Below are 16,732 nucleotides of genomic sequence, written 5' to 3'. Positions count from 1 at the left end.
AGGTAAAAGAAAGATCAGAGAAGGGTCAAAGAATATTCTAGGTCAAAGAAGCAGTGGTGGTCACAGAGGTGTAAATGTGCCAGGTATATGCAGATGCAGCTGCAGCTAGGCCACAGGCACCCTTGAACAATAGAGAAACGTCATCCTCATTGGAAGGATATAGCCACATGAGAGTACTGCCTGCTGGGTATAAAGAGCAACTGTCCAGACCAGAGCCCATCTTCAACAGTGATTGGCAGTCTAGAGTCCTGTACCTGAGGAACAGTAAGACATGAAACTAGACAGAAAGGTGTTAAGAGATCTTCAGTGCAATGTCAAGGAGTCTGAACTGGACTATGAACAGTTCAGGAATTCGCCAAGGATTGAGGACTGTGGTTTAGGAAAGATCCATCACAGACATGTTTTAAAAGGTTATATCGTTGGTCAAATGGAGAATGAGGCTAGAATTGGGGAAGGAGAAGCTGTGAGAAAGTCTGGTTAATGTGCTGTAATTACAATTGTCTAAGTATGGGATGAGCAAAGCCTAGATTGTAGAAGTGCATCCAGTGGTTCCAACTGTGTAGGAAATGAATCAGATTAGTAATGGCAAAAGATCTTGCATAAAGTATAGATTTGGTGGGATATAGAGGGAGGACTCAGCGGTTGTAATCAGAGTTTAAGAGTCTAGTGTAAATTCCATCCACATTCTAACAATGTTCAAAATGTGAATCATTTAGATAGAACTTATGATTACCTGTTTTCTTGAAAGACAGACAATAAGATGCTTTTAAGCATGAATCAATGTCTTCTGGAACAAGGACACTGAACAATGATGAAAAAGCATGACAGTCACCTGGACAGGAAGAGATTCACCTCTGTAATCAACAAAATGGAGGGTTTCTCATAGTGTTGACATAAAGTAACAGTGAGCAAACTTTCCCCAAGTTCAAATTGAGCCAGTAGGTCAATTTTCCTAGAACCCACTAAGCCTGTTGTTTCCACATTGACTAGGGTTGCTTTCTCGCAACACCAGTAGAGTGGTTTGCTGTGACAGAGACCTGGCTCAAAACTGAAAATATTGACTCTCTAGCCTTTCTCATAAAATCTCTGTCCACTCCTGATGTGAAAGATGAACATGAGCCATGTCCACATTCTGCATAGGGTCTTGGACTTCAGGGAACAAAGCTCATTTTTCCCAGTTTGTCAAAGAAGTGGGATTATGAGGAAAAAAAAATCTCGGAACAAAAATGCTTCAGCTAATGCACTGATCGGTATCAGGAAGCTGTTTCTGTTGCTCACAGAGGACATTCTAAACAAAATAAAATATGGCTTCCTGAAAAGCAGCTGTTACTATTCAGGTGTCAACTCAACCTCACTGCAGTCTCCCTGCCTCAAGTTAATTCTGCTTAAAAAAGGGAAGGGAAGCAGCCATAGGGACCAGAAGGCAAACCAGGCTTATCTCTCACAGGCTGAGGTTACAGATGAAGTTAGGGCACCAGGCAGGTAAAGACTCTGTTCCACCCAAAGAAACAGGAAAAGAATAATCTAGATTCTGGTTTAAAAGAGGGAAGGGCTCACCTCTTCTCAGACTCTGTTTTATAGGTCAAAGACAAAATGAATTTGGATTTAGGAGATTATCTACTTTCCTTAATTAGGATCTATACTATGGTCCATTCCACTGTCGTTTAACAAAATAACATCTCATAAAATGATCCAAGAAGACACTAACACAAATGTTAAATCCACTAGATCCAAAGAAGTTAAACAGAGTCATAACTGTTCAATTACATACTAACAAAAATAATCCCGTATGAAGAAGGCTCTTGTGAAACACAGCTCTATAGGGCTGGCTGTATATGGACCTGGAGGAGGGTTTCTTTTCCTATTTCTGGCTGGTGCAGGTAAAAGAGTTGGGAAGCAGATAGTTAAAGAAAGCTAGGAATGAGCTGATTCTCCTCAAATAGAGAGAAAATAAGTGTCTAAATCATGATTTAGATTAAATTGGAATAAGAAAGATATTTAGATATTTTCAAGTCCTCATGTATGGCAATATGATGCCCTGAGCAACCTCTTCTACCTGGAGATACACAAGGTCCTGGAGACAGACAGATCAGAATGGCCACGTCACCCAGGATTCAAGCTCATTAATCTCTTAGGCAGGTATCACAGTAATATGTGCAACAGAAAAATCCATGAAGGCTTGTCTCACTTCTAAGTGGTTCAACAAAGACAAGTAATCCCAGAATCCAAACCAATTCTTCCAGTTGTAAAAGGATATTTCTTTTTTTTTTTTTGGTGGGGGGGACATAAAACCTATGAAAATAGTTTTTTGTTGTTGTTTGGGGTTTTGTTTTTTGGCCTATTAAGCTACCTCATGCTAATCTGTACAAATTTAGGAGGGAGGAAGGGGAGTGCGTGTGCGTGTGTGTGTGTGTGTGTGTGTGTGTGTGTGTGTAATCACGTTGTAATGTGATTTTTAATGTGCTAATGCACATTGTAAACATTCTGTGGGATTTAAAATATTTGTAGTGGCTTATGAGCTAGAGATTGAAACTAAAGACCAGTGCTAAAAAACATATTTTTGCTTTGAATTTTAATATTATTCATAATGCAATTACTTTACTTATATAATACAATAATTTTTACATCTGCAGAATTCACTTAAGAAATATAATGAAATATGCTAGTTTTTTAGAAAGCAAAAATAGAACGGCAAATGCATTTTATCCTGATTTCTAGACTTCTATTTCTAAACTTTCTTTCATTGCATGCATAGTTTATTCTGTCTGTAGTATAGCAAATTATCACCTTTTAAAAACAGGATTGCCTACCAATACTTTTCTGCCTGTAAACAAGAAATGACACTGAAACAGAACAGGTTGCTCACCTTGAGCCAGGGCCTCTGCTGGCTTCCCAAAGTGAAAGTTTCTACCATTTGAATGAAATACAGTGGATTTATCACAGCATGAATCTGGGGTTGTACATCATATAAAATGGCACAAATCTGATTTATTCTCCAGTTCAGCCAAGTTCTGGTTGAAACTATACACCAAAGTACAAGTTAGATAATTTTACATAAAATATTGTCAGAGACAGATGTAACTCTGAGAAGTAAACTAAAATTTCAATGTTAAAAATAAATTTATAACTGAAAATTTGGTTGAGGACTTAATTTGGGTGACACCAGAGAGGACAATGGCAGTTCAATATCTAAAATTGTACTCTAGGTTTTCTATTGATTTAGAGACACAACAATGGCCAGAAGTCCTTCCTCTCATGTGCAAATATCCTGAGGTTGGTTGCAGTGAAGAATGATGCTCTGGGATCATTTAACTGTCCTTGGCACTGCTGTGGCATAGGCTTGAGAGACATCTATTTAAAGTGACATTCAACACTTGTGGTTGCATTGGGAGTGACTCAATGAGGCATAAGTTAAATTGTGAGACCAAGGTGGTGATGACCTCTAACATCCTGAAATAAAATCCTGGGATACTAATAAAACTACTTTGTCTTTCTATTCTTGGACTACTAGAGTACTTCCCATAGATTTTCATACCAGATCAGAATCAGAGCATCACAAACATTTATGTTATGAATGTGGTGACTGTCTTATTTGGATGACAAAGACAATCTACACTAAATTACCAAATGCATGTGCAAGTTTGTTGCATTTTTCTGGAGGTTAGTTCTTTACATTATAACATGTTCAAATGGAGAATCAGCAGTAGGTATGCATATGAACAGACTTCTATTTCAGTGACCTATCCTTGGGAATATCCAAGTTTGTTTAAAAAAAAAAGGAGTTAGGGAAAGAAAAGAATGCCATTTTATTTAAGAGGCAATAAATCAACTTAAACATAAACACAGACACAGTCAAATATAAATAGTAACTATGTGCCAAGTCTGGTGACGTTGAGATGGTGGCTTTTAGTGTCTCCTAGAAAAACTTCAGAGAGATGAAAGCGAACATCTTCCCCTTCAACTGTTCCATTACCTGCCTCGGCACCTGTCACTAAGGTTCTCTGTTGGTCCGTGTCCAGCTGTTTTATTCTAGAGTGGTTATGTCTGAAGTTAGGCTGGCATGGTAATCTCAGAGGGGCCTCCACTTCAAGTCCTTAAGATTCTAAATCTGTGCTACAAAGCCATCTTCAACTATGACTCAGGAGACCCAGGGAAAGGGAAAGGAAGAGAAGGTAGTGTACATTTTCATAGGTTCAGAAAGCACAGCTTGTCTCCAACATCTGCATGCTGTATGGAACAAGCTGGCTGCTGAGGCCAGCAGACGTTTCTGTCCTCCTTTGTCCTACTACTGATATAGGAAAAGCTTTAATTCAGATTATTCACAAGAAGAACAATTTCCGGGTTGAATATACCTCCAAAAGCCCCCATTATCTGTTAGAATACCTTAGAATATATATATAGACACACACACACACACACACACACACACACACACACACACACATACACACACACACACACGTATGTTGTCCAAATTATCCTCGAACTTGCAGTTCTTCTGCCTCTATCTTCTGATTGCTGGGATTACAGGTATCAGCCACCACACCTGTCTAGATAGAGTATTCCTAATGACAGATACACCAAAAGAGCCTTATAAATCTCTACTGTTCCAAATAATTACCACTAATAAATACAGTAATATCAAATACAAGATAGCATATACAACAATGAAGAGAACAAATAAAACAGTTAAGCTGGATGACCAGCTAAGCTCACTCACCAGTCACTGGCATGCTCAGGCTAAATTCACCTTATATGGAGTTCAGCTTGATAGCTCAGCACATTAAAACTGTTGAGTGTCATGGAGCTGCTGATTCTCAAATGAGATAAAATTGCCAAAGCTAAACCAATGCCCCAAACAAAAATTTAATTTAATCTGTGGTTCTCTCACAAAGTATATTTTCTCAGATTTTTTTCTGCGTATCTATGATTTGATCAAAATAGAATTTTCATTCAAATAATCCATTTAGAAACAACTTTTAATTATTTTGGAAACATCTTCCTTTAGCAGAATAGTCAATTCAAATGGGTACACAAGCAGAGTCCGCATTAAGAATGGTTCTTATTTTGGGTTATTTAACAATATTCACTAAGGCTGGAGAGGTAAGTTTTTCAAATCATGAACACAAATGTTGTTTTTGAATACTAAAAGCTATTTGAAAATGGTAAGATTGTCATTTTTAATTAAAATTAGCCACAATATTTTACAGAAAATAAATCATTCCCTAGTGTTACTATGACAATTAAAAATACATTTTTTTCTAATTCTAGTTTTTGCTTTGGGTTCTTAATTTTTGTTACTTTAATTTAAATAATTAGCGCATATATTTCTGTGAGCTGCATTTTTGTGGAACAATTTGGAAGTAGAGAAGAAGCAAGCATAAGACATTCAAAACTTTTTTCTTCTTGATTATTCAATTTATGTACTATTTATTATGACATTTAATAACATATTCAATATTTTATGTTTAATATTCAAAATTCCATAGCAGTCATATTAATGGTTCCTCTGGGAAGAGAATCATTTCATATTACATGTAAAATATTTCTGTAACTATAAATGTGGCTAGTTATAGGAAACATATTAATGATGTTCCAAATAGTTTTTCCTCTCTTCAGATCCAGGTCAATTAATTGCTTTACCTATTATACCATATTATAGTGGTATAGAATGATTATCAATATACCAGGTCACATCATATATATTACTATATTAGATCTGAAAAAGGATGATTTGTATTCACTGTGACATGCTATAGCAAAAACCTACATAGTAAAATATTATTAAGTATGGAAAACATAACAGCCAATGGAAGTTGGCTTTACTCAATAAATGGAAACAGTTTTATACAACTATGAGACAAGGTTGCAAGATAGAATTCAATTAGAAAACGTAAACACTTAAATATAAATAAGATGAGGATGCTCTCTGCACTTGTACCTGGAATTTTCTTCTAAATTCTTAGCATTTGAAAAGATTTGTTTTCCTTCTTCCCTTCCTAAGGGAGAGCAAGATTCAATAACAAAATTCATTATTCAAACCTTTCTAGAGTCTTCCAAAGTGGAGCATGTTAAATATTGTGACCATTTCTTCTTAGTACTTGTGCTTATTTAAAAGAGCCGCTCATTCACTTTATAAAGTCTCTCACTTGAAATAAAGAAAACAAATGTGTTATTACATGGCGTGTCAAAGCTAAAACATTTAAATATTGCCAACGTATTCTGGGTTTTGCTAATATTAAGCAGTGCAGAAAGAGTTCCTTGGGTTTTTAGATTAGCTTTGAAAATGATAATCACTTTTTGGGGCCTAAAAATCAAGTCTGAAAGAACTCTGAGAGTCTTCTCTTAATTAATGGAAACGAAGGATTTAAAAAAAAAGAAAAAGAAATAGAAAAGCTCCATGAAAATTAGGATTGATTCTCTTAAAAATAACCAAAAAATGAAAAAGAAAAAAGGTGCAAAATTTTTGGATTTGTTTTCAAGAATATTTGTAGCTGGGGTATAGCTCAGAGGCAGCATGCTCCCTGGGAAGCATGAAGCCCTGAGTTACATTTCCACGCTCTATAAATAATAATAAAAAAAAACACATGGAAGATGATCATATATATTACTGTGCAAACAGAGCCACCTTTACAGGTAAAAGGAGATGTTATTAATAACTAAATTGAAACAAAAGCTATCGCTATCTCCATTAAACCCAGGACCTACTCCCACACTCAAGAGTTTGGATTTGTGACTGAGCTTTTTTCTCCGGGTTTCCTCCCACGTTTCTACCTTCCTCATCCTGATCAAATGTGGCCAGGAGAGCAGAGGTGCCTTCTTTAGGCAGCACTTCCAGAAAAGCAGAGAGGCAGCATTTAGAAACAGGGTCATTGGACCCCATTTGAGACATCTGAATCAAAACCTTACATTATTTCCTATCTTGTCTATTTCACTATTTTATGTCTAATATTTTCTGTAATTTGACTTCTCCATCTGCATGAATGATACTTTTTTTTGTCTTTTTTAACAGGGTCACCCTGTAGTCCCAGCTGTTCTGGAACTCACTATATAGACCAGGCTGGCCTTGAACTCACAGAGATCCACCTGCCTCTGCCTCCTGAGTGCTGGCATTAAAGGTGTCGCCACCACGCCCGGAATGAATAATATGTTTTTTAAAGAGAGAAAACAAACCTTCAAGTTCACTCTCCCAGCCTGGCCGAGTTCTGTTCAGCCTCATCTCTTATTGGCTCCTCTGAACCCTTGTGCTATGCTACCAGAAGAACACAAACTGGCTAAATCCGAACAACGTGGAGGTGGAAAGGAAAGAGGGAAAGAAACCATCGAACAACAAGGCATCCACTGGCATGATAATTTGTGTGTGTGCTCACCCTGCATCAGTTTATCTTTTTTGTCCATTTATGGTATATATATACATATATATATATATATATATATCACGTGAAGATTATGTTCTTGAACTAAACAGAAATCATTTGTGGTTTTGTTCCAATATCTTTTCTTTTTTCAGTCAAAGCATTAGAATAATTGATCCAGATGCTATAAAAAGAATGAGAATGGTATGTATTCTTTCCCCCTTGATAAGCTCAGACAAAGTCCTGTTCCTTTTGATTTATTTTCTCTTTACTCTCTCTGTGGTATGAAAAGCCACACTGTAATGTAGTGGGAGGAGGGTGTCTGGTTCTCAAGGAGTTATCATTCACGGGGCAACTGAACAGTGGAAAGTTCCTGACATTGACACTGGGTCTCCAGGGACTGGAAGCTCTGGGCTTGCTTTAGATGATGCACTGGGCCATGCCAACCATGATGGCATTGGAGAGTGCCAAGGGAAGGAGCCAAAGACAGGACACAGGGGCACCTCCTTTCCTCTAAGACATACAACTTCAACAGAAGCAAAAATATCCTCAAAGGGAGAAAACTATTTCTAATTGGGTTAAAGAAACAGACACAATGATCATTTGCAGTGCTCTAAGCTTCAGTGTATCTGACAAAAATCTTATTCCATCTTATTCTTTGGTATTAGTTTCTTCCTTCTCAGGGAAAGTTTAATTTAACTTTCACTTTAGGTGGCTATTAATAAAAACATTTTTCTGGTTAATAAATTCTCCCTTTCCTTAAGTTATACAGCTGTTTCCTGAGGAGGCACAAGAGAAATAGGTATAGAAAAGGAAGTAGGAAGAAGAGGAAAAGAGAAAGGAAGAGAAGAAAGATGAGTGGGGAGGACAAGGAGGAGGAGTCACTCTGGAAAATGAGGTCATTTCTAAGGACAGGGGTGGAGAAGAAAGAAAAAAAAGAATTGGTTAAAGGGAGGAGGAGGACGAGGAGGAGGAGAAGGAAGACGAGGAAGAGGAGGAAGAAAAAGAGAAAGGGGGTGGAAGAAGAGGAGAAAGAGGAAGAAGAGGAGGAAGAGGAGAAGGAGGAGGAAGAGGAAGAGGAGCAGCAGCAGCAACAGTAGCAGCATGAGGATGCTAAGGAACAGGAGGAGAAGGGGAAAAGAAGGCAGAGAGGAGAGAATGGGAAGCACTCAGGGAAAGGCAGCTGTGGTGAATGACAGCACCCAGAAGGAAGCAGACAATACCCAGTGCCTGCCCCTGATCTTGTGCCCTGACCAGCAAAGCTGTGGAGTGGCTTCTTCCACTGTCTGGTTGCAATGAGGAGACATGTATTTCTGCCTTCCATTCTTATAGGGTTAGGGCTTCTTTGAGTGTGGTTTTCCTACCTTGCCTTACTCTGAGTTCAGCCTGTTGTCAGGCACTGTCCACTGTCTGGCAACCCTGTCCACCTGTGCTCCAAATTAAGTCTCTGACATGCCTATCCGGGTATGACAGAGGCCCATTTGATGTCCTTAGTTCTGGGATTTTCTTCAGATATCTGGGGTGTGGCCCAGTGTTGTATTTGGTGAGTCTAGTTCTTCAGCACTAAAGCAACTGAGCTGTTGCTGTTCTTCCATCTCAAGCCTGAGAAAACTGCAGGGTACAGTATGCTGCTTCTCAAATCTTTTAAGCACCTCTCAGATTGAAGTTTCTGCATGCAGTATGTACAGGGAGATAGCAATTGCAGCTCCCTTGGGAAAAGGTCAAGAAGAGACCAGAAAAAAAAAGTTTCTAATCCAGAGACTGACTAAATTGCTCTGGCCTAGAAGAGGTACAAGATCAAATCAAATTCTGAGCTACTATCTAGGAAACTGGCTGTCAGTTAAACCTATCTCTTGGCCATCCCCGTCCTATGAAATGTTATCTGAGCCAGTAATCTCTTGTCATTGGTAACACAAAGAATTGCCACAGCCATTTCCCAGGCCCATGTGGCTGGACCACACATTCAAGAATAGCCTGTAATTTTAACTCTGGACATGATCTGTACATGACGTTGTGTAGAGATACCAAGGTATACTGATAGGGTTGAAGAAACACAAACTCAAAGCAAACATAAATTTATGTTGCAGTACCAGAGCATATATCATACCACACCCTAGAAATAATAAACAACATGTTAGACAAGGTCTACCACTACATTATACAAACCTAGAGATACCATTTCTATTATTCCTTTGATATTTTAAAATATTTTTATTGTTCTTGTGCATTTCATATAATAGATATTAATCAAATTTAGACTCCCTCCCCCATTCACAAACCCCCATAGACCCTCCCAGCAGATTTCATGCATTCTGTCATATATGTTAAGTCATATGTGGTCAAGCACTTGTACCCAGATGTCACTCTGTGCAAGTTCATCCACTGGAGTCTAGTCAGCCTATCTAGAGTAACTCTCTTAAAGAAGATCATCCCTCTCTCACCCCGCAATAATCATTTTCCAGTAGTTCCTTGGTGAAGGTTTGGGCCTGCTGCCCATTTCCCTAGTTCTCTGTTGGGTTTTTGTCTGAATGAATCAGCATGGGTCTTGGTGCATGCTGTCACCATTGTTGCAAGTTCATTTGAGCAAGTACTTAGAGGCCTGAAAGCCTCTGTTTCCTTATGCTCATGAACGAACCCTGGCTCTTACAATCTGTTTGCCCCCTCTTCCACAATAGTCCCTGAGACATGGGTTGGTGAGGTTTTGTGGGGACCTAAAGGCTCCACCTTGCATAGGTCCAGAAGGAAGTTACTGGGGGTGCGGCCTGGCTTGCTTTGAAAGTCTGAAGGATACTTCTGTACTGCTGAGGAGTGCATGATCAGCGCATGACCATCCTTAAGATACACCCTGGGGGGGGGGCAGATTTCCAGGTGCCTTTATAAGCTCTGTAATACCTGCAATAAATGAGTCCCTGCTTGACTAGACTCCCCATTGTGTCTGAGTGTCCCTGGTACTGGGGGCAGCATGGGCTGGCGAACGGCGTGCTTACTCATCCCCAATCATCACTGCCCGGGGGTCGCTGGTTCAAACCCCTGGCAGTCCCGGAGACATGGGTGGGTGAGGTTTAATATAGGAGTCCTATGCAGGGACATGTACTTCCAGTCCTTTGATATTTTGTGAAAAGTCTGATTATATTTCATGTGCTTCTGTGTCCATACAGAAAAGCTAATTTGTTAAATATTGATATTTCAAATGTGTCATGTTCTTATGCCTTGTTTTTTCTTTTTTTAAAAGTACTTAATACAACAGAAAGTACAGTCAGTAAAGTAGCTATTTATATGACACTGAGGAGCTTCTTATTTAAGGGTCAAATAGTTGCTATCAGGATCACATCCAAATATAAAGTACAGCAGGTCAATAGGCATTGTGGCCATTGTGTGTATCATTCTGGATGCATACAGCATGGGCTGAACAATAGCTACTCAATCATTGAATATTCACTCAGTATCAATGAGTAGATATTTTAGCCTAGTATGAAACATCCGAGAGAAAGGTTTTCCTTTATACTAGGAATACGCTTGGAATGTTAAATAATCTATCAACTTCCATACTTTTTGTTTTGGAGGCAAGGTCACACTATGTATCCTAGGCCATCCTGGAACTCAATGGGTAATCTAGACTGACTTTTAACTCATGGCAATCTTCCTGCCTCTTCCTTGTAAGTGCTGGCATCACAGGCATGTACCATCATATCCAGCTACATTTTGCTTTTATTACAGAAATAGTACAGATAAATTAGAAAATGCAGGAAAAACAAAAGAGGGGAAAAATAAGAATTTACAATGATATGAAATCCCCGAGATAAAATAACACTTTAAGTTCTGGGAAGAAGTGATGTCTTCCTAAGTTTCTACTTTAATGAGTAGAGCCTACATGGAACATGTTCAACTTAGTGTATAAGCAATACTTGGAAAGGCAAGGTAAACAGATATTCTGCCCCCAGAGATTTCAGACCTACTAGCCTAGTGTTAAAGAACACAGAAATTCCAGCTGCTCAGAGTTTCATGCATATGTAGGAGCCTGATGCATCCATAACAAATACACAGTCAGGACTGAAGAATCATGCCATGACAGATGTAATAAAACTATTCACCCATGCCTGCCTTAGCACTCCCCTTACCTAGAATTACTCTGGGCATGCAGAAGAGGAAGTGGTTGACATGGACTTCATACACAGGTAAGTTTAAAAAGCTTCAAATCTCAGAAAAAAGAGTAAAGTTTTCAGGAAACTACTTTATAATCAACTAGTCAACATAAAATTCCATAATATTTTACAATGAATCAGAGAAGAAAATGTTGAGATTGAAATAAATATAAATGCTTTGTGAATCTTCTTAGGGTAGCAAGGATTCACTTAGCCTCACTGATAATATGGAGATAAATTTACTGTTTATAATTACATAAAAATTTGAAAGATAGTGTCCTAGCTTCCAGATAACAAACCTTATCTGTACAAAGCAAGCTTAAGTAATCTTCTGATGCACAGGGTAAATAATGATATATTATACTGAGCCATTGTCAGCATTATTTTCTTAGACATCAAAGAATAATTGCTGTTTGTAAAATGCAGAAGTGGAATTATTTTTTATTTGGAAAGCATATTACTGACCCTATTCCAGCTGTAAAAGAATATCTTCAGGAACCAAAATACATACACAAAACACTTTTCTATACAAGTAATTCACTTTGGGTATATATCAATAATCTTGATATGAAAAAAGAAATCATATTAACTTTCAAATTTTCTTTGATTTACCTGCTTATTTTTAGAAGTCATTTAAAATTATTCTAGAACTTTCAATGGAACAGTGATTTATTCCTCCATTTTCAAAAGTCTTTTTCAAAAGTTAATTTAACTCTCACAACACTCAAGTCTAGAGTCTATCTCACCATATTTTTAGTAGCAACTCAAATATTTAACTGAAAACTTGACCTAGGAAAAGCAATAGATTTTTCTGACTAAAGTCCACATGCATGATACATCTACTTCCTACTTACCAGTTGAACAAGAACAAACCAAGTGTTCATAACCACACAAAGGAAAAGAATAAGCTAGTTGAAATCTTCTATTTGTTACAAAATATGTGTTTCTTCACTATGTACAAGAGAAACACACATTGCTCATGCAGGTGATCATCCTGGCCCGATAGTGAATTGCCTTTAGCAGCAACCAGAAACCAACCCAGACAAACCAAGCAGTCCACAAAGCAGCAATCATCCAATCAGATGTTTTTATCATTTATGTTGCAGATGATCATGTAGGATCTTTATTTCTGGTTAAAAGGTTCAGATGTTTTGGGGCTGGAGAGATTGCTCAGTGGTTAGGAGCACTGACTGCTCTTGAAGAGGACCTGGGTTTGATTCCCAGCACCCACATGGCCGCTATGAGCCATCCTTAACTCCAGTACCAGGGGAATCCGAAGCCCTCTTTTGACCTCCACGGCATTGCATGACACAGGTGCACTTACTAACATGCAGACAATACACTCATACACAAAAAAATAAAAATAATAAAATAAAAAGGTTCAGATGTTTTATTATATTTCTCTGGTTGTTAGTGTTTACAAGAGAAAAGAAATCTGAAAAACCTGAGTAATGAGAACTCATATGATGTTCTTCCACTCTCCATTCAACTCCATGCCATCCATTATGTTCAAACCATCAACACTAAGCTCCAGCAGAGAAAGACATCTCAACTTTTACTCATCATTTATATTGCAATACAGGGTTAAATCTTGGAAGGGAAACTACTTTTCAGTTGCCTTGGGAGCTGTAGACAAAACTAGACAAGCAGATTCATGCAGTTGATTGAAACAAAAATCTGTGACAGAAAACGGACTTAGATTAAGCTACATACCCAAGCACAGTGTAAAAAATGTAAATTTACCTTCATTTTACTCAAATACTTTATAAACTCTGAGATATGGTAATATTCCAATTGTAAAACAAAATGTACTAACAATTAGAAACATCACTATTAGAGTAGACCACATGTAAGTAGATGATCCATGCCTTACACAACTATATAAGACAGCTCCTCCTCTTGCCTAGGACCCCACAGTCCTCTGTGCTACATAGGGCTGTGCTCTCTTCTCTTTCTCTGAACTTTCACTGAACCAGGACAGGAAGCACTTCTCTACTTCAAATAACAGCACCTTCTTAATCCACGGTGACTGACTAGTCTTATTTAGGGTTTTCCCTCTCCGTTTCCAGCACACCTTAAGGCACCACCGAGACCACAGAAACCAGAACAATTTTCTGTTTCCCAGACCAGTCCCTACAGATAATATTTCCCAGGGACTAACACCATTTTATGGCACCCCAAGGAAGAATGACTCTGATAGAATAAGATACAGGAAAGAGTGTTTCCATGATCTGTTCTACCATATTTCTATCTTACAGAAGCTAGGAAGAAAATTACACTCAGTGCAACATAAGCACGTGACCTTTCCTGATCACACCCATGACCCAACACCAGCTTTTCATACCTTTGCAGCCACTGATGAGTTAGGCTTCTCCAGCAAGTCCCAAAGCTTCTTTCTTTTCTCGGGGCAGCAAGTGTTGTCAAACTCTTCTCCCTCTCTCTCCCGCATGGTCTCTGCCTCTCGCCTCAGTTCTTCGTTCATTTGCTCTTTCTTCTGATGGTACCTGGCTTGACAGCAGGACTCTAAGTAGATCTCATCGATCCCCCAGTAATCAAGCTCTTGGCCGAAAGAGAGGGCACACATTTCTTCCATCATATGGAGCTTCCCTGTCCGGTAGAAATTTAAAATAGATGTGAAGGCTCCAGGGTGACGGTCAAAGAAATACTCGTTCTCATTCAGATTGTAGTCATCGCACACCTCTAGGAGACTCTCATGTGTGTTGCAGTCTCGAAGCTTCCCCAAGCGTGTCCTGGGTAGCCTATCCAGAGTTCTCCACAGGACTTCGTGGTTGAGGCCCCCCACGTTGATCTTAACTCTCCGGGAGCACGTTTTGCTCCTGATGATGTCCACAGGCTCTGGAGGAAGTGAGAGTGTGGACCTTGACGTCTTCCTGTTTAAGCCAGGGGGAGCCTTTTCTGCCATTTTGAACTGGACAGAGCCACGGACCCAGGTCCTTAAAAAAGATGTCAACTACAGCAGGATCCCTTGGGATCAGGCATCTCCACCGACAGCTGAAAAAAGTGACAGTCATTTGGTTACTTGTACTTTTCCAACAGTACTTCTTATCCTATGGGATCATTCTGCTGTTACAACAAGGAGCTATGATATTAACGACTTTTCTTTTTTTTTGCAGATATAAATCTCTGTTATAAGCTATAAGGGGGAATAGAAGCAAAATGAACTGCACAAAGGAAACTATGCATTCAGTTGTATACATCTATAGGTTAACAAGTGCCAAATGTATCACCAAATTCCCTTTCTAAAGCTGCAGACTGAAATACCCAGGTGCTGATGAAGTCTTCTAAGAGAAAACACTGTCACAGTTGAACAGGCTATGCCCTTCATCTATCTAGTCAATTCCTGTTTATAATCTTCATTTCAGGTTTATGGCCTTTCTCACATCCCCAGCCCACCCCCACGCTTGGAGTCTGAGAGTACCTGACCCTTCCATTTGCTTGGGAATACTTAGTTGGTCTGACAAGTTTTATCTCCTAGACACTGCTTGAGTCCTCCACCATTATCCAGTCCTCAGGATCAAGTTACTGAGTTAAACACTTAGCATTTCTTGTCTGTATCTCTACAACACCCTCTAAACTGACCCAACTCTGGTCTGGACCGTCTGAAAACCAATCATCAAATAGCTATTAGGATGATCTACTAAGACACCAAATTTGCCTTGTCACTTTATGTACTCTAAACCCTCAAAGGCTTGTCATTTTTAGAAGTATAAAGTCTGGCTGGGGCTGTAAAATCTAGTCAGCCCTACAAGTTCTGGTCTACCTCTCTACCTTAGTCTTCATCATTGTCCAGAAACCACCTCTTATCTATAGGGCATATGTCCCAAGATACTAGATTCCACAAACCTCAGAGTATTGAACCATATATATCTACATACAGATGATAGATAGATGATAGATAGATAGATAGACAGATAGATGATAGATAGATATAGTTATAAATGAGTTTTTCCTATACCTTCATAAATTGGAATAAAGTAGAATTTATAAGTTAGTCATAGTAAAGATGAACAATAACTAATAAAATAGAACATTTGCAATATTATTCTATAATAAAAGTTATTTAAAACTGAGTTATTTCTAGAAATTTCCATGAAATATTTCATGACCCTGTTTGACTATGGGTAACTAAAATCACAGAGAATTGAAAGTGTGAATAAAAAAGATTTCTGTTTTCCAACAACTTGTACTGTGAACACCATTGTTTCCCGTGCTTGGCATGTCTATGGTGCATCCTGCAGGCTCTTCCATCTTTCCCTTTTCCTTTTAACCAACTATTACCAGCCCTTTGAGACTTAAGTCAGAAGTTCTCTCTTCCAGAAGGTCTTCCATGAGATACTCTCTGGGATCAAGAAAATATATCTTTCCTATTTCACCACACTACTGCAATAACATCTTTCCCATAATATGCTGCAGCTCTTAAGAGCAAAGACCATCTTTGGTTATTTTTATGTCCTTATCACTGTAGTATATTTAAATAATAAATCAATTATTTGTTTTCCATAAGTCAGCTGACAAATGGACAGAAAATATAATAATGAAGTTATTGGAATCATGCATCTAATGTGTAAATACTACACATAAACAGATCATGTCAGTGTAAAAACTCCAAATATATTTACTGGCTACATCTAGAATAATCTTGTTGTGTTTGCCTTCTTTCAATTCACACCTCTTTTCTACTGGACACTAGGGTTTGGGTTTTTTTTTTTTTTTTTTTTTTTTTTTTTTGTCTTTTTGAGACCGGTTCTCCCTGTAGACCAGCTGGCCTAGAACTTGCTATGTAGACCAGGCTGGCCTTGAACTCACAGAGATCTACCTGCCTCTGCCTCCTGGGTGTTAGGATTAAAGGCGTGCACCACCAGGCCCGGCTTCTGGGCACTAGTTCTTTAAAATGTTACTTTTCTAGGCATCCCTCTTGTTGATCTATTACTGTGATCTGCAACAGTAGGAATATTCTTAGTGAATATCCTCTTAAGTGCTTTTGCAGAAAATCACAGAATTGCAAGCCATTTGTCCACAAAACCACATTTAACATAAAACACTTGTTTCACAAGCCAATGGTTTAGACCAAAGTGAAGAACTTTTAGATTTATGAGGTCCTCTGATTAGAACTTTCTTCTAAGATGCACACCAATTTCTGCAAGCCTCTGGCTTCTCCATCTGTAAGTTAAATTTATTTCTCCATCTGGAGGCAAGTATCCTCTCAAATATAAG

The 16,732-nt window shown here is 38.5% G+C and overlaps 1 protein-coding gene across 1 annotated transcript in view; it reads right to left on the bottom strand.

Annotated features, from left to right (window-relative positions):
• The window catches only part of Kcnb2 (potassium voltage-gated channel subfamily B member 2), a 456,321-nt gene that overhangs the window by 415,784 nt on the left and 23,805 nt on the right, over positions 1–16,732 (bottom strand). The window contains exon 2 of the mRNA XM_008848881.2: positions 13,842–14,509. Within this exon, the coding sequence (XP_008847103.1) occupies positions 13,842–14,420 (579 nt within the window). The 5' untranslated portion in view covers positions 14,421–14,509. The remainder of the gene's footprint in view (positions 1–13,841; positions 14,510–16,732) is intronic.

This window comes from Nannospalax galili, unplaced genomic scaffold (assembly GCF_000622305.1).
Source record: "Nannospalax galili isolate Female #2095 unplaced genomic scaffold, S.galili_v1.0 scaffold102, whole genome shotgun sequence".
NCBI classification, from domain to species: domain Eukaryota; kingdom Metazoa; phylum Chordata; class Mammalia; order Rodentia; family Spalacidae; genus Nannospalax; species Nannospalax galili.
This window is presented reverse-complemented; position numbering and strand designations above follow the sequence as displayed.